The 22585-nt window shown below is 41.7% G+C and overlaps 1 protein-coding gene across 10 annotated transcripts in view; it reads right to left on the bottom strand.

The window, feature by feature from the left end:
• Window positions 1–410: 410 nt before the first annotated feature.
• Window positions 411–22585, bottom strand: part of ncam1a (neural cell adhesion molecule 1a) — a 224437-nt gene continuing 202262 nt past the window's right edge. For 3 of the 10 annotated variants that reach the window (XM_046411094.1, XM_046411095.1, XM_046411096.1), the window contains 4 exons: window positions 11192–11399; window positions 10346–10459; window positions 9305–9757; window positions 411–5339 (listed from right to left, as the gene is read on the bottom strand). In XM_046411094.1, coding sequence (XP_046267050.1) covers window positions 5219–5339; window positions 9305–9757; window positions 10346–10459; window positions 11192–11399 — 896 coding nt within the window. In that variant the 3' untranslated portion in view covers window positions 411–5218. Of the gene's footprint in view, window positions 5340–9304; window positions 9758–10345; window positions 10460–11191; window positions 11400–20249; window positions 21773–22585 lie in introns of those variants that run through there. The other 7 variants (XM_046411097.1, XM_046411099.1, XM_046411100.1 and 4 more) reach the window with 3 other exon arrangements.

Below are 22585 nucleotides of genomic sequence, written 5' to 3'. Positions count from 1 at the left end.
GGACTCAAAGAGACAAATGCAGCGCTGCCTCTGACATTCCTGCATTTTGCTTTTTTGAGGTAACTGAACAAGAGGCGCTTGTGTCCTCCACAAACGGATTTCAGGAGAAGTGACACGGATAGAAAAGGTTTGCATGTCAACTTGCACAAAAATTGGTCCCACATTTGCATTTCAAAAATATTTTCAGGCTTGTTTTTGGAGAAAACAAACAGCTCACATGGTTCTTTCTGTATATTTTCACACTGTATTTCAGCAGAGACAGTAAAATTAGCTTCTTTCCCACCTTTTTTCCTTAAATAACATTTTTTTTTTGTGAAGCAGAAACAATTTCCATTTGAAGCAAAAAATAAAAAAGTTTAGGAAACAGGACGAGGTACACAACACTTGATAAAAGATCAATACAATACATGAAGCTTTCATTATTTAATCAAAACTGTGGTGTTATGCTTTTGTAATGTATTTTGCATGCTTGCTTCTGACAAATCCAACAGCTTCAGACAGTTTGGAGAACACGGGACCTGAGCAAAGCGATGAGGGGGTCTGATGTGTGACGGACTGCTGTACTTAAGTGATGCCTGTTTTATAGGATGACGTGTCAGTGTGTCCACGTTTTCTTTTACGAGTAATTCCAGTTTGTTTCTCTCTTTTGTAGCTTTGGCCTTCATTTTTATTTGCTTTGCTAACACTGTGCTAACCAAGTCTGGTCAGACAAGAAGCTCCAGCAGTCAGTCAGGGTGTCACTCACTTTATGTGGAAATTAAAAGGGAAAGTGAGCACACCTGGGATGTTAGTGACTCTGGCTTTCAGATCCTAAAGTCCATTTCAGTTTCAGTCTGATGTTTTTGTTTTTAACCTGAACTGTACTGATGCACGTCAGGCTGGACGGTCCACAGTCCTCTGGTCAAGCCAGGAAGTCGGTGTGTAAACTGTGGCGAACAGCTGAGATGTTGCCGTTCACCTTCGCTCCTTTTCCCAATCAGTTTGGCTCACAACCCAGACCCACTTTCACAGGTGTCAGTCGTTTACCTGGCGAGCACAGTGTTCATCACAGCAATAAAAATGATAACCCAGAATGATCCTTTAACAAGGACGGTGCAATAGACCCATCATATAAACCGGAACATTTGTGAATATATGACACAATCTGAATAAAACGTTGCTTAACTCACACCTGTGAAGTGCAGTAAATGAAACAGCAAATTGGCAGGAAGAGCGAGATGTGAAACCTTTAATGGACAGACAGTGAGAGGAATGGAATGCATGCCGTTATTTTCTCATTCAAAGGCACTGTGTCTTTCCAGTTGGCTGCTGTCAGACTTCTGGGAATGCGGTCACATACTATCAGCTACATCGTTTCACAATCAAACTATTTGCTCAACTCTACTACAAAGGACAATGGATTCACACATTCACAGTGTACTAGCTTGCAGTCTAAAGTAGGAGGAACACTGTACACAAAAGGGTCAGACTTGTTTAATTACCTTCCAAATCCACAGCAGGCTGCTACAGAACATTTTTGAAATCCTCTGATTTAACTTTCGATGCATTAAAAGAAAACTTTAGACACCACAGACCAAATTCCTTCCTGGCTGGTTAAAAGAGGCCACATATTCTTTTTCGTTCAAAACAAAACAAAACTAAACAAAAAAAAAAAAAGGGCAGCTGAAAGGCTTAATGGCTTGAGAGCGTACATTCATTTACAGACACAGACCCAGTATTAGTCTCTCAGTTTAAGCCACATTTCAGAGTTGTGCTGCTCAGCACTGTTTTCCACAGGAAGCCTTTTAACGTCTGTGACTGCTCAGGCTTTCTTTATTGTCGCTTGTTGGGGCTTAGACTTTTAATTTGTAAGTTTAGCTCATTGGTTATCGAAAAGACGGGTAACAAAGTCACCTCAGGATTTCTGTTCCGTGTGCATGCGATGGAGTGTGCTGAATAATCACGGCAAACCGACACCATCCGGAGTCTCAGTTTTCATCATTAAGACAAGAGTACAAAGGCGGAGCTGCCTGGTGGATGTTCTGAGCTGGTCGGAGACACGCTGATGCTGGTGACAGAGGAGCAGGAGGCTGCAGATGTTGCTCCAATAAACAGAGCAGGGCTGCTGTTAGCCTCCCCTCCTGTAAGAAGCACTTCAGCAGTTGAATGCTGGTTAAATAAGGAGCTGATGATGATCACGTGACTCGTGTTTTCCCTGGCCAGCTGAAGCTGACTTTCTAATAGCAACCATGAAGAGGAATGTTTTTCAGTGAAGGTTCATTCTTTTGGTTGTGTTTCTAACCATCCCTCTGAAAACGCCTGCAGGGTTTAGACGACCGATGTCTGCATTAAAATGAGCCAAATGAGACTTGCCCTGATAAAAACAGCAAGGATTGTAATAACCGCCACACGCCAAAATAAATGCATTTTCCTGCTTGCTCTCATGGTTGTAGCAGTTCATCAGAGGTTTCAGCAGTAAAATGGTTACATTTATTTACATGCAATTAAATGCACTACAGGTCTCAGCTGCCTGGTACGCTTTGTTGTTTTTAGCATATTTTTAGCTGCGGGGTATGAGGGTATTGAACATGCACACTGAACAGAAATGTTTATAGGAGGCACGGGTAACGATCGTGTGATGAATCCTCTCAGATGCTGGGTAAACCAATGGGCTAAACTGCAAAAAAAAGAAAAAAAAGAAATGGTGCTTTAAAAGTCCTTTAAAGTGGTACTACTGAAGCCAAACTCGCCCCAAAAAATGTGTTTGCTCTTTGTGAATTTGTATTACTTGATCAGCTTAACAAATCTGAATTTCTGTTTTGCATTTTTAGAGTGGCCTTTAATATTTGGCCAGGCAAAACAGATAAAGAGAAAACTTCTAGGACAACTGTGGCTCATCTCATCATTTCCAGACATTTTCCAGAAAATTTCCAGTAGGAGGACCTTGTGCTCAGAATAATGTGATAAAGTGAATTTTGTATAAAGTGGTAAACTGTACTAAACCTACAATACATGTTACATCACTGCAGGCACAAACTAATTAAAGACTGAAATGCAAGATGGCGGAAGCAATGGTGACACAAACGCACACTGACAGGAGCTGATGGTGAAAGGGGGGGAAATGATGGCTGAGAGCATCAGCAGTTTGGTCACTCAGAGGTGCACAAATTTCCTCAGACCAATCAGAGCAGTGAACAATAGCGGTTAGCACAGAGAAGGCAACAATGGCTATGAACCAGAGAAGAAGGTAAAGATGGTTAAAGCCAAGAAAACAGACTCAGTGTGATGTTCGAGACCGGCTGCAGGCGTTGGAAAGGAGTGTCAGGAATTAAGCAGGTTTGGCTGACAAGCAAACATGTCTGCTGTGCAGTCCAAACCTGCTGCCTGAAAGTGTTTGGGCAGAACACTTGCAGCCTTTTGAGTCGCTGGCCAGCTGGTCCGAAACGTTTACAGGAGGCCTCTGGAAAAGGTGAAGTGTGTACGTGTGTGGGAGAGGAGGAGGAAAAGGTGTGTTCACACGCTGATCTAAAGGAAAGCAAACGACGACAGTAACAACTCACACAGACGCTGTGTCCCTTCGCAGGCGCCACCTCCTCCAAAGAAAGATCACCATTATTATTACTACTGCAGAGCGTTCAGCTTAACGTGATGTTTAGCTCCCATCCTGAGACCAACACTAATTGGTTTTGACACGTTACCAGCAGGAATTTGCCCTCTGACAGCCCAGGACGTTTCATAGTTCAGTTCTGGTGTTTCTTTTCAATACACGAGTGGTGAACAGAGTACCACGATGTGGATAAATCTGTGTATATTACTGACCGTTCACTACACGGATACCTCCAAGAAGACACAGTGAACTTTAAGCCTGGCTTTAAGTCCTGAAGGATCCGTTTTCATTTCTCCAGCTCTCATAACATATTTACCAGTGACCACATGAATACTCCTGCTACACTTGGCCATGTGATCATTTTCTGATTTAACGGGTTGATGAGAACTGAAAGCAGAAAGAACAACTGACTGGTGGATTTTAGGATACTTAAGACACAAAGGACACACCAGTAGTTTCCTTCAGATTCTGGAAAAATGAACTTTGAGGGATGAGGCCCCTGAAAAAGAACACAGCTTCAACATGACCATTTTATAAACCTTCAACCCACCCCAACCCTCTCTCCTAAAAATGGCCTTCATATGCAGCTGGAGAGCAAATACATCTCAAAAGAAACTCAGTTTCATCCAGATTACAATTTTTAACATGATGAGAACAGAGAAGCAAACCACTCGCAGCTGTCCTTACTCAATTTAGAAGCTTTGAACACAAGAAAAAACTCTTAGCGAGTAGCAGTTATGTTTCTTACACGACATATCAGGCAAAACCATTTACTAATATACATGACCTTTTGGGGGACAGGGTTGAAACCCCTGAACCCTGACTGTAGCGGCATGACAAATCTTTCTCTGGTGTCTTCTTCTGTTTCTCATAGCTTAGACTAAATGATTTCTAGACCAGAAACTTATGGAGCCAACATTTAAGAAAAAAAAAAAAAGACATCTAAAGAGGAACAAAATGACAGCAACATGTACAGAAAATACAGTAACTTTGCAAAAACAGGCATGCTAATGTTCTAATATCTAGCCCTGGAAATAACACATTAAAAAAGCTAAATAGGCAGTAACATCTGCACATTATTTAAACACAGCAAAATATTGACAAAGGGAAAAAAAGACCCATAATCCATTACCACGATGATGACCATAATGCATAAGAATAGTAGTATTGGTAATGTGCCAGACTTAACGTGTGTGTGGGCAGTGAAATAAAGCTAAAGTCCATCCGTGCTTATCTAGAAGAAACATATTCTGTTCCGTATTTAACAGTTGATCAGTTTAATATTACATACAAGAGACGGTGAACTACAGGTATGAATTTCTCCTTTTCCGTGACAAATAAACAATAGAAACTGACGTAAAAGGAACTAAGGCATGTGCATGAGGTCTTTACATTTTCCTGGTCAGAGGACACTGAAAGAGATCCGTCATTTCTTCTTTTTTTTAGCTTTTCTGTTGCTTTTTGTCGTTTTTTTTCTGATGCGATGGGATGGTGTGTGACAACGCTTTGAGGTTTCAGTGACTGTGACCCTCCCCCCGATCCCCCATCCCCACATTAACCTTAAGAGCCCACGCCCAACCACCCTCCTTACCCCAACCACCCTCTTTCTCCGGCTGCTCTTGGGCAAAGAAATTACGCTTTACTTTCGTTGCCATTCATCTGGGGAGCCTCGTTGGGAACTGTCTTCACCTCGGCCGTGGCGTTCTTCACCTCCGTCTCGCCTTTGGTGTTTTCGTCCTTCACAGTCTTACCGCTTTGGGGACAAACACCGGAGATAGAAAGAGAGGGGTTTCTGTTAACAGTGAGTCTTTCACTCGCAGCTAAACTGTCTGCTCTGAGCTGCCTTTTGTGTAATTTTTTAAAGAAAGACGGGGAAAAAATGGGGGGGAGGGGGGAACATGCAAGATGCTTTGAGGGAATTTGTTTTCCCTCCTGGAACTGAATGCATTTCACACATAATGGGATAAAGCTCACTATCCTAGCCAGACATCAAATAAGAGTACATGGATGTCAGAGCTATTTCCAAGGAACAATGAATGCTGATGTGGAATGAGACAGGGCCGGTACAGTAGGCACAATGCATGAAGGCGTGAAAGACTGAGGCATAACCTACAACACAAACTACAATACACAAGAGGATTACACGCCGTCTGGACCGAGTCGAGACACAATGGAAAGAGACTTTAAAGCCATCCTTCACTTAAGTCGAACATTTTTCGTTGTCAGCGTGTGTGCCCTCGTTGGAATACATTATCTAGGGATGTGCTGCTGTGGCCTTTATTTTGAAAATGTGGCTCTGTCACAGACAGTCACCCCTGTGTCAACACTCAAACAGCAGACTCCTGTTTCCCGCTGACACATAGACAAGTTCTCGGCGGGTCTTACAAAGTTAGGCCAGGAAGTGCCCCAAATACAGAATCCATAAATACATCCAGCGCTTACAAACTTGAACCGGCCTTTGGGTAAATGTCCTCATACTAAACTTTGGTCCTTAATGTTACTTTAAATAACCTCTCATTGTCCACACAAACAAGACAGCATCCCTCAGAGGCTGAAATGATCATTACGCCCCACAATACTTCAGTGTCACTATATGTGGAACAGCAGTGGGACGGACGAAGTCCGCCGTCTGGCCTGAAGGTTGAAGAACACGGCGTCTTTAAAAAACGAACAGATTTGTTCTCTTTGTCATTTCCCTTTCCTGTTCCCCACCTTCAGGATAAATTTGTGCAGTAGCAGCAATCATCCTGACAGCACATGACTCCACCGGCCCACTCAAATTCAGCTGGCGTGTTTAGTCACCTTGACAACATTTCACTCAAAGCAGACTAATGATATGTGTATGCAACCACTGTGCTAAATTCATAGTCTTGTCAGAACTGATCTACACTTGATGCCTCTGGCACACGTTCAATTAAAGTCGGACCCTGTGGAGTTTTGGCACACACCAATCTGCCAACATGGTGTGACCTCATTGTGACGTGTCACAGGTTTGCCACGAGTGACCACATGTCATTCTCAGTGATACTAATTCAGTCTGAGTCAGTTCAGCTGTGAGTGTGGGTTCACGGCATCAAAGCAAAATGGACTGGTTCAGTCAAGTGATAACACTGCACATCTACAAGTGACAGAGCCTGACAGCATTCATCTCTCTCCTCCACAACAAGCGTGCTGCACTGTTGATCCTCTGCCTGTAAACCTCTGGACTAACTCTCACTATGTCACTGTCAAGTCAATGGGCACTACATGGCTTTCATGGACCTTAACTATACTTCCATTGAATGTATGTTAAGCATTTGCACCTTTTTATTAAAGCTATCCGGGCTACTGTTCTCTTAAAAACATTTTTAAAAAATGCGCTCACATAAGTCAAGAGCAATTCGAAGCTACACTGACTGAAAGTTTGAAACTTTGCTTTACAAACGCGTTGAGTAGCACCAGGACGTCATGTATGTGATCTGTAGGGGTCTAAAATCTGTGGAGAGATCTACAAAGACATGTCTCCACTCAGGAGAGAAAAATGGGTCCCGAGGAAGAGTATGTCACTCAAAAATCCAATAAACCCACAAGGAGCCTGACATTTCAGTGGTGGGATGCTGAAGAAGGATCACCACATAGATCAATGGCGGAGCTGTGCTTCAGTCCTGTCAAAGGGTTATGAAGAAAAATCCCTCCAATGACAAGTTTGGTTATATCAAAGTGATGCTGAGCTGACAAGAGCCATGCTTCCACCTAAGTCCCAACTCCCCATACTTCATCACTGACATCGTCTTCTGGCCATCTGAGTGAGCAAAGGATGAGATAAAGGACTGATTGTCAGTATGCCCCTGTAATTTGTCTTCGTCCACAGCCTTCTCATCATCCTCACAGGGCACGATCAATCAGGAACATCTGCAAACTCCTAAAGGCGAAGCTCCATATAACAACGCTTCAGAGCTTCCACAGGAGTTCAAACATCTTCCTGAGATGCTGAGACTGACGTTTTAATTGGCCTTCAATTATCATTAAATTCAACCGTAATTATTACTGAAGACAATACAAACAAAAAGTGGTAGTGCAGGAGGTCACTTTGGGAGAAGCTCACTCACTCCTGCACAACTGAGAGGAACTGCGTCCTTCTCAGCAGAAAGTTAAGTTTCTACTCTCTCTCTCTCTCGAGAATCTCACATTGCTGTCGTGCAGTGGAACTAAAGCTTATTTTTCCTCACAACAGATGAGACAAACTAAGTTCTGTCAGCTGGATTTTTGCAGCCATGCAGTTGTTATTAACATGCTAAGTACAATCAGCAAACAGATTATTATCGGTGGTGTTCACTTACTGTAATGTGGCAGATAACAGACACATAATACTTTTGTGGCATAATGGAAATTTTCTTACAATATGTGGATGGGCATGTAATTTGAAAACCCTGAGGCGTATTTTAACAGTTTTTTACCACTGTTTCTATAAAGCACTCATCAAAGTAATCTGGTAGAATCACTACTGCAAAGTCTGATGGGGCTGCTGACAGGCCTGCAGTGTGAGCAGGACGTTTTCTGAAAGCAAAAAGCATCAATCAGCTACCAGCTGTCCGTGATAACTGATGAAGAAGCTGTACAGCAGGAGAAAAATGAGCAAACAAACAGGTGGAGGGTGGAGGTGGTGGCTGAATGAAGACAGACACGCCCTGGTGGCATCCAAATGGATTGGATTTCGGTGAATAAATTTCCCGCACGGCCAACATCTGCCATTCTTAAAGGAAAATTCCACCATGAAATGATCAGGTGTTGTATGTTTTTTTGGATTATTATTAATTTGTCCTTTTCACCCCCAAGAAAATACATACATGTTTTCAGTAAAAGGTGGGTGTATGTAAGCATACAGGCGAGCCATGCAGCCTGTGAAAACTGGGACACATGTACAATCACAGCTGTGCTCCTTCTTCAAACTGCAGCTTGGTCTCTGGCTGCATTACGTTCAGGGATAATGAGGCTGTTGTTAGTGGAGACGTTGCTATCTCTGCCTCTGGATCTTTTCCTGCACTACATATATTTATTGAATACTGAAACCAAGCCCACAGCTAAACATATTTTTAGTGGGTGATCAGGCAAGACCATCAAAATCCACTGAAAGGCAGCGAAGCACCAATGAAAGTCAAAGAGACTGACACATTTTGCCGTTATTTTTAACCTCACTCTTTTGCACACACGAGCTCCTTCACCGTGTAATGAAGAAGAGAAAGCGTTTGATCTCAGCTACATGAGAGCACTTCGAGGCTGACATCAAAACCACCGTGTCTGCATTTTAGCTCTTCAGGTCTACATATATAAAGATTTGTAGGTTAAGAAAAGGCACATTTTTGAAAAAATGCAGTTTTTTCAAAGCTAACAACAATGGCAGCCAAGCACTTTGTTCAAATTTGGTTTGCACTGCCAGCCTGTGTGCCATTTAGCTGTTAAATAAATAAAAGTGAAAAAATAGGTGTAAAATAGCTTTAAGTAAATAATTAGCTACTATTGTATTTGATGTATCATTGGTTTAGATTCTAACAGCACCTACTGACCCAACATGCTCGTGAGTACAAGAATATTCTGTAAAACGAAGGTCCAGTTCTTACAAATATGCGTACATGTGCAGACCTCAGGGGGGAATTTTCCTTTAGAAAACATGTGCTATTGGGATGCCACCAGAGCAGAAGCTGAGGAAGTTAACAAATGGGGATATGGCAGTTTTCATACTCATTTTGGGCCGGTGTGGTCGAGTCTGTGCACGGGGCATTGGGCACATCCTTGGTCAGGTCGTCTACTAAGTCCTTATTCTGGGTGCTGTCAGGGGCTTTGACTGGGTCACGTTGGCTCTGTGGCCCGTCGGCATTAGCAGAGGGAGGGCTGGCTGGCTCTGAGGGTGCTGGGTTGGATGAGGGGGGAACTTTAGGGGTGTCGCTCAGGTCAACCAGGGGCCCAACATCAGGTTGAGTGTTAGCTTTAAGTGAACTAGACTGGGCAGCAGGGCGATTTTGGGGGGAGGACTTGGCAGGGGCGGCTTTGGTTGGGCTGGAGGCGCTGGCGGTTAGCGCGGTACTCTCGCTAGCAGGACTGCTCTGCGCCGTGCTAAAGCTCTCAGCAACTGAGTTAGTGGCGGTGGAGGGGAGCAAGTTTACCACCGGGGAGGTGGTGTCTGCAGCAGCAGGCCTGTTTGGTGGGGAGGAGCAGGACAGACAGGGGAGGAGAGGGAGGAGTGGGGAGTGAACACAAAGGAGGAAGCATAGAGCCAGACAAGTGAGGGAAAACAAAGAAAAAGGAAGAGAGGAATACAGGGGTAGAGGGAGAGTGCAGGTCAGGGCATAAACGAAGCAGAGTGAGTGCTACTGCGCTGCAGTGAAAAAGTAAGACCTACAATCAAAATGTTAGCAACAAAACATTTGTGAGGGGTAAACAAAAATATGACACAACAATAAACTAGAGAAAGAATGTTTCAGGTTTAGGACGCTGATATTTTTTCACAATAACTCAAAGACCCAGCAGAAAGCAGCCACGCAGTGCTATTAACAGCCAGCTTCATTTTGGTGTGAAAACATGAACACAGGAATCTAAAGAAACTACAGAGTAACTCTAAGGTTATATAAAGTTAAAGACCCATAACAAGGCATAGTGATAATTATGAAGTTCATTACTTTTAGGTCTCTTAGTTTTAAGTTGCACAATTCAAAAGAAATAAAAAGAAAGGGACAAGTCTGGGCTGCCCACTAGACCGGAAAACCAGTCCTGTTCCACACTCACTCAGGTTCTGTCAAAGGTGTGGTCTCGTTAGGCTCGGTGGGACCCCCTCCTTCTTGATTTGGGGTGTTGTCTTCTGTTCTCACCTCAACGATGGGCTCCTTAGACTCATCTTTCCTGTTGTGAGGGGGAAACAGACTGTCAGCGAGCAATCACAGTAACTTTATTTAAAGGAACACCGTGGTGATCTAGTGGTTAATGAGATGGAACATGCAAAAACACTGGTATAGTCCTTTAAGCTGTCAAACGCTTTCTCTTATTCTAACATTTGATCATCCACTTGCATCCACCTGCAGGCTCTGATTGGAGGTTTCCCTGAGGAGCTTGTCTGTTATCATCATGCTGCTTGTGCTGAGCTTTAAAGTTTTTGCTTGCTGGAAGTGAAAATGTTGGTGCCAAATCATCTGTACATATCATGATTTATTCTCAGTTATTTTGTTTCCTGTGAGCTGTTGAGTTGAAATATTTATTTGTTGTGCTTTGTTGTGGAATTCACAGCTGGTCCAATGAAAGCACAATATATTGAACAGAAGTTTCGATCAAACAGAAGTCAACTTGCAATAGCTGGATTTTGACGTGATGAGACGTTTACAAATGTATTCTCTTTAATACAGTAATACTGTTTTCTCCAGGGGTTTTGGAGCTCTTTAAAAAACAGGCGCCCAAACAACGAGCTGAAAGATGCTGAAAAGCTCCTCAGAGGTGAGATGAGCAAAGAGGTGGTGTCACTCATCTACAGGGCCTTTACTAGGAGCAAATCTTTTCATATCTTTTCACGCAGTCATTTGTTCCAGAAAAAGCAACACTTTGAAAACAACGCGCCAGCTGGCAGAGCTGTGGTTCACTTACGTGAATGCTGCCTTGCCCTCCTCCACGTCTTTGCTCTTAGCTCCCGGCCCGGCCTTCCCGCAGAAGTTGACAACGATGCACATGAGGAGCCCACACTTGTTGAGGAAGTAGCAGGTGACGTCCACGCCCACCAGCAGCAGGAAAAACACAACAATGAGGATGCCTACGATGGCTCCGGTGCCCAGGCCTGACCCGCCGCCCATGGCGTCTGCAGAGCGAGGACAGGGAGAGGGGAGACACAAGAACCACAGGCCAGAAAGACAGGGGGAGAAGAGGTGTTGGGAGAGAGGAAAGGGTTTAACATGAAGCAGAGGGGGCAGAAAGAGAGCTTTTAATGCGCCGCTTCAGGTTTCAGACGTCAAGACCTCAAGTGTGCCGTTCGTTTCAGAGCGAATTTGGAGACAAATCGTGGCAGAGGAACTGGGAAACTAATACACTGGAACACAATAAAACCTTCATCTCTGCTTTCACTTCGCATTTAGTCTTGAATATCATCATGGCCGACACACTTGAGGCGTTCAGTTTCACACACAATCACGTAGTACCTTCCAAAGATTGAAAACCAAACATCTGCATCAGTATGAGAAGACAAATTGGATCCACAAAACCTCTGGGGTTCTACTTTAGTTTCTTTACTAAAAGGTGGATGACAGTGAATTATACACAAACCAGATATCACATTACACTGTAGTGCTATAACCCTTTTGTGTCACAGGGCGTCAGTGGCACTTTCATAAAAGGCTTGGGATATTTCTATTCCAAATTCCATGGCAATCGCCCGCTGTAAATTATGTTTATATGGAGCTAATCTGATTTGCCAGTTGTGTTCTGAGGGAGATGTAATTGCTCTCAGGATTATGATTGAATGGAGAGCATTTTCCACAGCTCAAAGCGCTACCTCACTGTACCACATGTTCGTAGAGAGGTGGACAGGCCCATTTCGAAACGACAGGTTGTAGAACAAATTTCACTCCAGTTCGGGAGGTTTTGGAGTATAGTCGGTTCAGAATAATGTGTGGTTGGGCAGTTCCACATTAGCCACATTATAACACTTACAAAGACAGACAGACAGCTTTCATGATTTTTCCTTTATTCAATCTTTCTCTAAAGCTGCTCCAAAATTTTCTCAGGAAACGTAAAGGTTACAAAAGGGTTATCTGAACAGCTCTTTATCTCAACATATGCAAGCACTCAGAACATTTACAATTCCATTTTGAGGGCAAAGTGCAAATGCAGATTATTTTCTCCCACAGACAAATAAATGCTCATGTCGTTTATGGACAGGATGGAAGAAACAGGATTTGGAGGTCAAAAGCAGCTCAGGCTTCGCAGCTCTGAACTTCAAGAACGTCTTTGTGTGCTCTCGTCACTCGTTTAAGCTTCTCATGATATTTGTACAAACCAGGACTGGTGAACGGGAGCCACATTTCCATTTTCGACCACAAAAATGATAAGCAGCGGATTCTTTAAGGAGAATCGTCAGCCAATTCATCAGTTTTAATAAGTGGCTAATTAGTTTAGTTATTTTTTAATTACACTCCACCAAAGGATTAAACAAGAGAGCAAACTTGTGCTGATACCATCAATAGACATCAACACGAGTCGTCGTCAATGAAACTGCACAGGACCGTGTGACACTTTTGAAAAAAAATCACAAGGATTAAACTGTCAAAAAAATGTTTCACTTCACAACACAAAACACAAGCTACTTACCACAACGCTTCAAACAGGGCAAACTTTTGTGCTACAGTGCTTACTTACTGACTCACAGTGCTTAATGGATGTCCATGGACCCCGCAATGTAACCAACCAACGTCTCAAACTGAATTATACAAAGACGCAGTAGAAGTAGTACTAACACGCAGTGCTCTGTCTCACGTGAGTCTATGGCTCGCAGGCTTTTCTGCACTGAAGATGCCATTAACGTTCTCAGCCCTGAATGGGTAATTATTTCTTCTCATTGCGACTGTAGCTGTTGCCTTGGCAAACCCTTTTTCTTAGTCAAGTCCATGGAGCTCATTTACGTTACATCGTGGAAAACTGGGAAGCCACCGGCCATGACAAACATTATGTTTCAAGTACTTTAACATAGTTTAACAGAGAGTCTCAACTTACCCACATTGTGCTGAACAGTGACGCGAGGTTTGCTTTTCAGAGTCACCTTGATGTTGTCATATGAAAGGACGTGAAGGTGGAACCACAGCCAGAGTACAATTTAAAATAATCAGTGTGTCAGTGTTTGTGCTCAGCCTACTGTCTCACACGCTGCCTTCAATCATCACTACAGTTAGCGTGCATTAAGGGACAAAATAAATTAACCACACCAAATCGTGTCATTTCCTGTTTGTATCCGACACCAAACTCCCAAAACGTGTGGATTTTCTGTAACCGTTTTAATAAATTATTAGAAGAGTCCATGCACAGGCAATCTTTTCAGGACCCAACCAAACCCAGACATGAAGACTTTCATTAAAACTCAACTCTCCCTTAAAAGGTTAGCGAAGCTCTGCTTAAGGGAGCAAAGATTGTGGTTATCTGTAGAGGATCGAAGACTCATCAAACTGTCTGAGGGGAGCGTGAACGCTTAGCCGTTTAAGGACCATCTGTTTTTATTTTAACTGTCCTCGGCCCTGAAGACGGGAGGCACAAGGGGCAGGAAACACACACACTCCAAGTAATGTGTTTTACGGTTGTGTAGCAGCGGACCGACAGAATGAACACATGCAGCATCGCCACAGTTCACAGCCTATCGTAAAGGTTTAGCAGAGCAAAACCTGTCAGTATTATAAAACTATAGCTGAATAAGGGATAAAAAAGAGAAGCAATTTACCTGCCAATAGAGTTCTCAGTTTGCTGTTTGTTATCTCAGATAAAAGGCCAAATGTAGAGAAAATGTTTTGATCGAAACCATCTATTAAAAAAAATGTCAGTTCCTCTGCGTTTCATGTGCAAGGAGGTGTAAAGCTGTAATTTTACACTGTTTATCGATCACACAAAGACAAAGTCATCATAGAAGAGAAGGAGATGCCAAAACTACACATGTAACCAACAGCTGAATAATCAGAGTATTTTCTTTTCTTTGATTTTTTAATCATCCCGCACTTGGGAGCAAACACTCATATTTATCTATTCAATTCCAACTAAAAGCAATCAGCTAACCCCTCCAATGAAATAAAAACCACACTTGACTGTGAGCACTTGACCGATCCTTTACTCAGGCTTGCAGTATGAATTAACATTTTAATTCATCAAATGATTTCTCTCACAGTATTTCAGGACGTAAACAGCCTTCTGTCTGACCTCCAGTGGAACATGTTTTGTGCAGACAGCCACTGCAGCACCGGCTTTGCTATGACTGATAGCGTCTCCTATCAAATAATTTTTTATGCCTTTCAACATGTTACATTTGTGTTTACTGCTTTTGTTTTGTTGGTAAAAATTTTTCAGATGAGAGCACAGCCGATGGTCAATGCAGACATTTCAATTATTCTCACTGCCTTCCTCTCCTCGACTGCACTGTGGTATGCAATCTTTAATTCTGTCTGATGGCTGTGATCAGAATAGCAGGAATGTGCCACAGCTCTGTGTTCTTATAGGTGACTACTGTGTTGCAGACAGCACTTGTTTTTCCTCTGCACATTGCTTCATTTGCATTTTAACAGGCACAATAAATCATGTGGCATGTATTCAGTGCTGGGGGGTGGGGGTCTCACCGAGTGCTTTCACTGAGGGAGAAACTACAAATCTATGTGTCAGGATGGACTACACAAACATTTCTCTTTACAGGAATCTCAGATACAGTACTGAGTCACTTCCCCAGAAGACTGCTGATAACAGACCGCAGGTGATAAGCCTCAATTTCACTGAAACCCACGGATTTCTGAGAAATCAATAATTGGTCAGCATAAATATAGACTTATAAGGACTTATGTGCTACTACATTGATGAAAAACCTTAATATTAGCAGGTTTACATGTCATTATAACACTGCGCGACGCATTCAAACTCCAGTTACTGATTTAAAGAGAATGCACACAGAAGACAACATTATGATTTTTACAAAAGCTGACAAACTCCACCTGAAACCAGTGGTCCTTCCTTTGCAAACTGGGTTTCTAAAGACATCAGATTTGAGGGAACTGGGCATGGGAAGCGGATGATAGCTTAGTGCAGCCATAAACAAGCTGGTCAAATCTAAATGCAGCTAATTAATGACCATCAGAAGAAGAGTTAAAGTGTCCGGGATTTTGGAAACACATCCCAGATGAAAATTCTCTGAGCTCTGAACGTCAGTCAGGATTGTACACATTGCAGAGACTCTCACACGCACGGCACAATGAAATACGTGTTTCATATCCTCGACAGAGAAACAAAAGCTGTGACGGAGGTGTAAAACAGGCCATTAGTGTAAAAACGGAGGGAGACTGAAACACCACCCATCACTGCTTCTGCATGACTCCAGCACACTCAGGTGCATCACCTGGTTTACGGCCGTCATGTTCACTGGTGCACATTCATTTCTGAACCACTAATTCTGGGTCTCAATTCTGTACTGCATGAATTATTTAAATATGTTGGTTACTTTAGGACTGTCTGTTTTTTGTTTTAATTTAAAATTTTAATCATGTGTAGCAATTCCTCATGGAAAAAAGAATAGCTTTGTTAACGCATGACTCATACTATGCTATAACGGTCCTTGCAGTATCACAATAACTTAGGATGCAGCATAGATTCTTTAAATACATAAAAATACATGACTACACTTTATTTCCCAACAACAAAATGTTACAATTCATGCAAGCCTTCATTATTGCACAGCATCAATTTGTGCTTCATTTTACTTAACACATTTAACAGTAACTCATCACACTGCATGGACTGTTAGAGCATACTGAGTTCAGTATCAGTCACATGCACAGTATTTTAGGACTGCTCATCATCAGAAAACACTATATGTGTTTATGAGTGTAGTTATAATGCATTATAGTACACTACGATTGCCCCATAACGCATTATAGTGTTACACAATATTCACAGAGTTTAAAAACATGCCACAGTATGGGGAAATACTTTTGTAAATCTGAGTAATTTAAAGAGGGAATAATTAGGGAGGGAATAGTTAATAATTATTTCATGTTGGTAGTAAGAACTATAATTATATGCATACGTGTGAATAATGTGTGCTGTAATCCATATTCTAGTTAGCTGAAAATCTTCAAATCACTCCCAACTGTTTATTTTATAGCTTTCATCATAATTAGTGATTATTTTATTGTTTTCCTTTTGCTCTTTTCTCTCCTCTATTTTCCATCTGCTGATCGTCTTTCTTTTGGGAGCTGCACTGACCTTGTTTGGCTCGATACAGTTCAATAATTCCTGTGTTTGTATCCTCCCTCAGAGCTCAGAGCTCTGCCACAGTGTGGCACTGCACCACCATTAAAATAACATGAACTCCAGATTCTGTTTTCCCTTTTGGGCACATGGAAGCAGAGCGATGGTGACAACTGACTGCCTCCTCTCTCGGACTGATAAGATCTTTGGAAACACTTCAGGCAGGAAGGAGTGTGTGAGGCTGGATGGGATTTCAAGCATTTAAATGAAGATTTCAGTCACCGGCGAGGCAACAGGCACTACAAACCGATGCGTATAATGGCTTGAAAATATATGAATTCCTATTTGTGAAGAGTGGAGGTGGGGGTGGTGAAGACAGGAAGTGTTAAAGAAGTTTAGAAGAGTGACAGCAGTGTTAAACTGAGGTTTTTACTGCAGAGTTTCTGATTGTTTTATGCTTTTGATGTATGCAGAAGCCTCTGGTAAGGAAAATCCCCATCTAATTACATCTTATTACAAAACAAAAGCAACATGCAATCTACTGTAATAAAAAGCTATGTTGTGGAAAATGACAATTAAGAAGATAAAAGGGATGAGAAAGTGTGGAAGAACATTAGATTATGGAATACATACAGCTTGCCTAATTAAAAAAAACACAGCTGATTTGATTTTAATCGAGTCCATTCATATAAACATCTCATTAACCACATCAAGTTAACAAACGGGGGAAGAATTTTCGGCTGTGTGAAGACATAATGTCTCCAATTCCTGAACGACACCAGCAGCCCTTGCTGTTGTTCTTGTCTGCATGCAGTGGGCGACTGCACCGTTTGCTCCAGCGAGGAGAGATATTCTGTTTATATGCAATGCAAGTAAGTTTGATGCACGCACTTAAATGAAGATCCTGATTAGCAAAAATGAAAATCGCTCAGCACTGATCAGCACTATCATTACTCAGTAGGCACTGATGAACAACAGGAGGGACCAACAAGTGACAAAGAACACCTCAAGGGTGTCGTAAGCTCCTATTATCCCTGTGACAGAATTTAGTTGAGATTAAACAGCAGTGTCAGAGATAATAAAGTGAAGGAATTCAAAACTCGTTGTAGATCCAAGCCCAGGAAGGAAGGAAGGCCAGATGGCCACTTTTCAGGCAGGAGAACTGCCCAAAGGAAGCAACAAATTATACTTTTTTTAAATTTTGCCAATAGGCCTACAATTCTTCATCTGGCTTCTCGTTCCCGTGTCGAGAAGCCACATATCACCTTATTCTACCAAGCAAGCAAGTTTTATGGTGCTTCTACATCCTACATCAGCTCAGTTTTGAGCTACATTCACCTTCACATTCCCTCCAAAGCACCCCTTCAAAGGTTACAAATCAAATGGAAAATCCTTTGACATTTGCTTATTTGGAATCGAAGAGCTTTTTGCTGCAGCGAGAACCTTGTCAGTTTCTGTTTTTCAAACGGGAATTCAAGCACACGGTGTGCTTGGTTTAAACACTTGAACCCTGATTCCAAACAAAGTTGGCACACTGTGTGATAGAAATAAAACAGAATGTGATCATTTGCTGTTCCTTTTTGACATATGCTCAGTTGAAAGCAATACATTTAACCTCAACTTAATTGATTTTTGTACCGTAATTTCCAGACTATAAGCCACTACTTTTTTCACACGCTTTGAACCCTGCGGCTTAAACAAGGATGCGGTTAATTTATGGATTTTGCCTCAAGACGAAAGTGACATTGAGAGCGACGACGAAAGAGAGACTGACAACACGGACACCTGCGGCTTATAGAGAGTTGTGGCCTACATATGAACAAGGTGTGCTCAATAGTCCGGAAATTACAATAAATGTATGGAGGCTGGAAAAAGCAGGGATTCGACTGGAAAATTTGTGGAATGCTTGAACAAACCCACCTGTTTGGAACACTTCGCAGGCAAACAGGTAACAGACAATAGTATCATGCTTAAGTACAAGAAAATCTCAACTGCATTGCATAATTTGGAGTAACTTAGAGTCAGCTGCAAAACACTTTTTCTTTTTACTTTTAGTAGGTACTGCAGCTGCCCATGCAAGTACAAAAGACATTCTGTTCATTCTGGGGCTGGTGAATGACTGTCTGAATGTCTTTGGCCTTTGGTTTTGACAAAACAATCACCATTCATCTGTCTGATTACTGAAAGTGTATCATTGTTTTATTAATTGTCTCACATTGAACTGTTGTTGATGATGGCTGTAGATGATTCTATTGCCTCCATTTTTGTACTGTATCCTCTCACCTCTCATGACACTGCAGGAATTCAGTGTGGAACAAATGTTGGAACAAATGGAAACTGTTTAGAGGACTTTGAGTAATCTCTGATGGCCATTTTTCAGATCTACAGCTCCAGGTCACCGCCAGTAAAGAAGAGCATTTTAATTTCTAAATTTCTTGCTCGACTACCTCAGTAAACAAAACTGGGAGTAACGAGAAACAGCAGAATCAGTTGTTTGATCAAATGCCTAAAACCACATGCTGAGCCCATGTTTAACAGACAAAGACCTCCAGTGGCCAAGGGAATCACAACTGAATTAAGACAAGCTGGGGGCATCAGGCTGGATGGGATGATAACGCATGTGATGTTAACATAGACGGTTTCATGTTTCCCACCAACAGCCACCTCTGATTTCTGTTAAGCATGATCAGGATCTTTCCCTAATCTTCACAAAGTAAATATTATTTGAACCATGATGACAAAAGGTTCCCTAAACTTTTCTTGTTAGGTTTTTGGAGGCACTGTAAAACATTCTGCCAACAGAGCCATCAGATCAGAAGATTCATATGGGATGAAAAGGCATTTACAAAGAACGTATTTTGTAGTTTAGTTTGGAGGATTTGTTGCTATGGCTTTTATAGTAATTAATTTGTTAGCTAACGATAACACAAATCTGTTATGTTGCCGCCACACATCTCAGTCCCTCCAGGATTTCGCAGGCTTTTTTGTGATTGTTGCGGCCCAAAATGCCTGATTTCATGGCAGTATTTGAAAAAAATTGCAGTGCATGTGCAGTGCAGTTTTGTTCTGAATAATTAATGAAAAATCAAAGGGAAATTGTTCCAGGGAGAACAAAACTGCATTCTGCTTTGTTCCAAGTAACCTTGCCAAAGAGGCTCAGGATTACAAAAAAAAAATAAAAAAGAAATAAACAGTATTGCACGGGGTGCAAAACAGTTTACCCCCCCTTTATGACGAACACCAGGACAATGTTTTGCAAGGTCTTTAGCGGTAATTTTCGACGGTAAATGTGAGACGCTTGAGTCGCACATGCCTGCATCTTCTTCGAATTCCTGGAGGGGCTGACATCTGATTTGCTGCACTTTAAAATGAACATACAGTATATTTTTGTGCTATATTAAACATCTGGAAAGTTAGCTAGCAAAACAACAGGGCACAAGGCCCAGAAACTGTTTGCACAGTTGATTTTTCTCATTCAAAAGATAATATGATACACGATAGCACTTTCCTGTCTATATTACATGCTAAAAACAAAAAAACAAAAAATCGCATTGTATCACCTTGGATGTTTAACTTTCTGTTGTGTTTTCTGACCGCAAACAGGGTTTTTTGGAGAAATCCTCCACGCAAAAAAATATATTGAGTCGGCTAACAGAAGCTCAGGTAGCTGGAAATTGCAGTGTTTCTAGTTACAGCTTTAGTTTCACCAAGAATAGTCATCTATAATTGTAAAGCCTGTGTACTGCATGTACTGTTCACCATTTGTTCTTCTTCTTTTGTTCAAAATGCACATTATATCTTCTTCAGTTAGGCTGTTGAGGAGATTCTAATCTTTTAACATCTGGGTTTAACAGTCGTGTGTGGTGTAATGCAACACTGAATACACAATACAGACACTTTGTTAAAGCTCCAGAGGGGAAAAAGGAACCTAAAATCCGGACCTTGAACAGCCAGCACAACTTAGTACGTTTGGTCGCTAAAGCCTCAGAAAGTCATTTACTTTCATGAAAGAAAAAGAAACACAATTTATTTCAATCCTACAGTGGTTACATGGAAATACACTGATATGTACTTACAAAAATGTCTCAGAGAATAGAATAATTCCACATATTGAAAATGAAATATTTAGTGTTTAACAGCTGTTGCATTTACGTTTTTAGACATTTCTCTGCTTTCAGGTAAAAAGAGAACATGGAAAAAGAAAAGCTGATATCTTCTAAGTTTGTTGAAGGTCAGTTTGAAAAGAGTATGTACACTTTGTCACAAAACATGATTAGTTCTTCTGCACAATATCATGTCCTTTCCTAACAAGGCCGTTACATAATAATGTATTTGAAATGAGCATATCATAATGTCCAAAAGGAAAGTGTCTTGAAAAGATGAACACTCTGACCATAACCGATACTAAATTTTTCCGCCAATGTTGTCGCTCCTCGTTTTTTTTTCTTTCTTTTTTTGTACGACAGAACATTTCAAGCTTGTATCCCAAAGACAGAAATTAGGCACAGCATTTGTACTCTTTGGTTAACACATTCATAATGCTTGACTGGGGAGCTTCAAAGCAGCTGCATAGCACATTCATGAATACTGGATCATGCCTTGTGTCAGCTTTCATGCAGTGTTCATGCTTTTGTGTCATCTGTGACGTAGCAGTGGAATGATGTCTCTGTTTGATAGGCAATCAATTCCAAAATAAAAGTCTCTTTGAAGTTGCCATTTCTGGTTAGGACATTTAGACACATAATCAGACAGTGTAAGGTAATTATTCTTTTTATCACCCCTCTAAAGATCACATTAAGGCATTATGAATGTGTTACTAATCCTTTCTAAAACAAAGCGACAACACTTTGTCTACATTGCATCCCGACACAGCACCCAAGTCTGACAAAACCCTCGAAAATGTTCCCTTTCTGAACCTTATCATATACAACATGGAAACAGATGAAAACAACATATTAAAATCTAAATCCCCAAAATTTGAGAATGATGCAAGTACTGAGCACCCTGTAATAACGTCATGAAACCAATGTCTTGACTCTTCATCATTTTTTTTTTTTTTTTAATCTTCTCTGTGGCTGCACAAGGGTCAAAAGGCATAGAAAGCAAAGGAGTCTGGGCACACAGATTTCCAAGGCTCAGACTATCCTCTTTCTCCTTCAACGAAATCAGTTTATGAGAGCCAGAGCACAGTCGGCACGGACAGCAGAAGAGTTGCCAGACTGTACGTCACACATCTGCAACCGAGGGTAGCTGAGGTTATGACCAGCCACGGACGACAGAGAAACGTTTCAATACCCACATCAGAGTTGGGTGACAAGAAAACAAAACACAATAAAAGCAAGAACAGAGAAAGAAATTTGTGCGTATGGCAATGTCATGGTCCATAGGTGCCCGAGAAGATCACAACATGGAGACAGGAAGAGGACAAGGAGAAAAGGGAAGCAGGAGAGAAAGAGGGAAAAGAGGGAGAGAGATAGAAAAATAAGGTCAGAAATACAGAAATACAAGTCTGAAAGGTTATACGAGACTGAATTGAGGAATAAAAAAGGAAGTCTAAGTTAGAGGATCAAAGTAAAAAAAGTCATAGCATGTTAGTAGCACGGCAAATGACACGTGGTTCATGGCAGGCGTGAGCGGAGAGTCCCAGAAGTGAAGGTGATGAGGAATGACAACAGAAAGGGAGACATGACGACACGACACGACAGCCAGACCTCTCTGCTTTAAGGTTCAGTCTAAACAAGGACAGCGTTTAATCAGTCACGGTGCACGTTAGCGGCAGAGTTTAGGATAAGATACATGACCACCTGGATGTGAGAACACGTCCACAAGAGTCAGGCTGTTATCTCTCATTCGTAATGGCCAGTGGTGTAATGTAAGTGCAAGTGCCACAAATGTGCAGACCAAAAGCCTCGCTGATTCATCCATTGGGTCATCCATGGAGAAACTATTCACAGAAATGTGCCTATAGATTCTCTTATGTGTGTTTTTGGAGGTGTGAGCCAAAGGCTGGTGTACTGACTGAAAAAACAAAAAAACAAAAGATAATTTCAATATCCAATCAGC

This window comes from Scatophagus argus, chromosome 14 (assembly GCF_020382885.2).
Source record: "Scatophagus argus isolate fScaArg1 chromosome 14, fScaArg1.pri, whole genome shotgun sequence".
Taxonomy (NCBI): Eukaryota; Metazoa; Chordata; class Actinopteri; family Scatophagidae; genus Scatophagus; species Scatophagus argus.
Note: the sequence above shows the minus strand (reverse complement) of the source record. Positions and strands in the feature narration are given on the sequence as shown.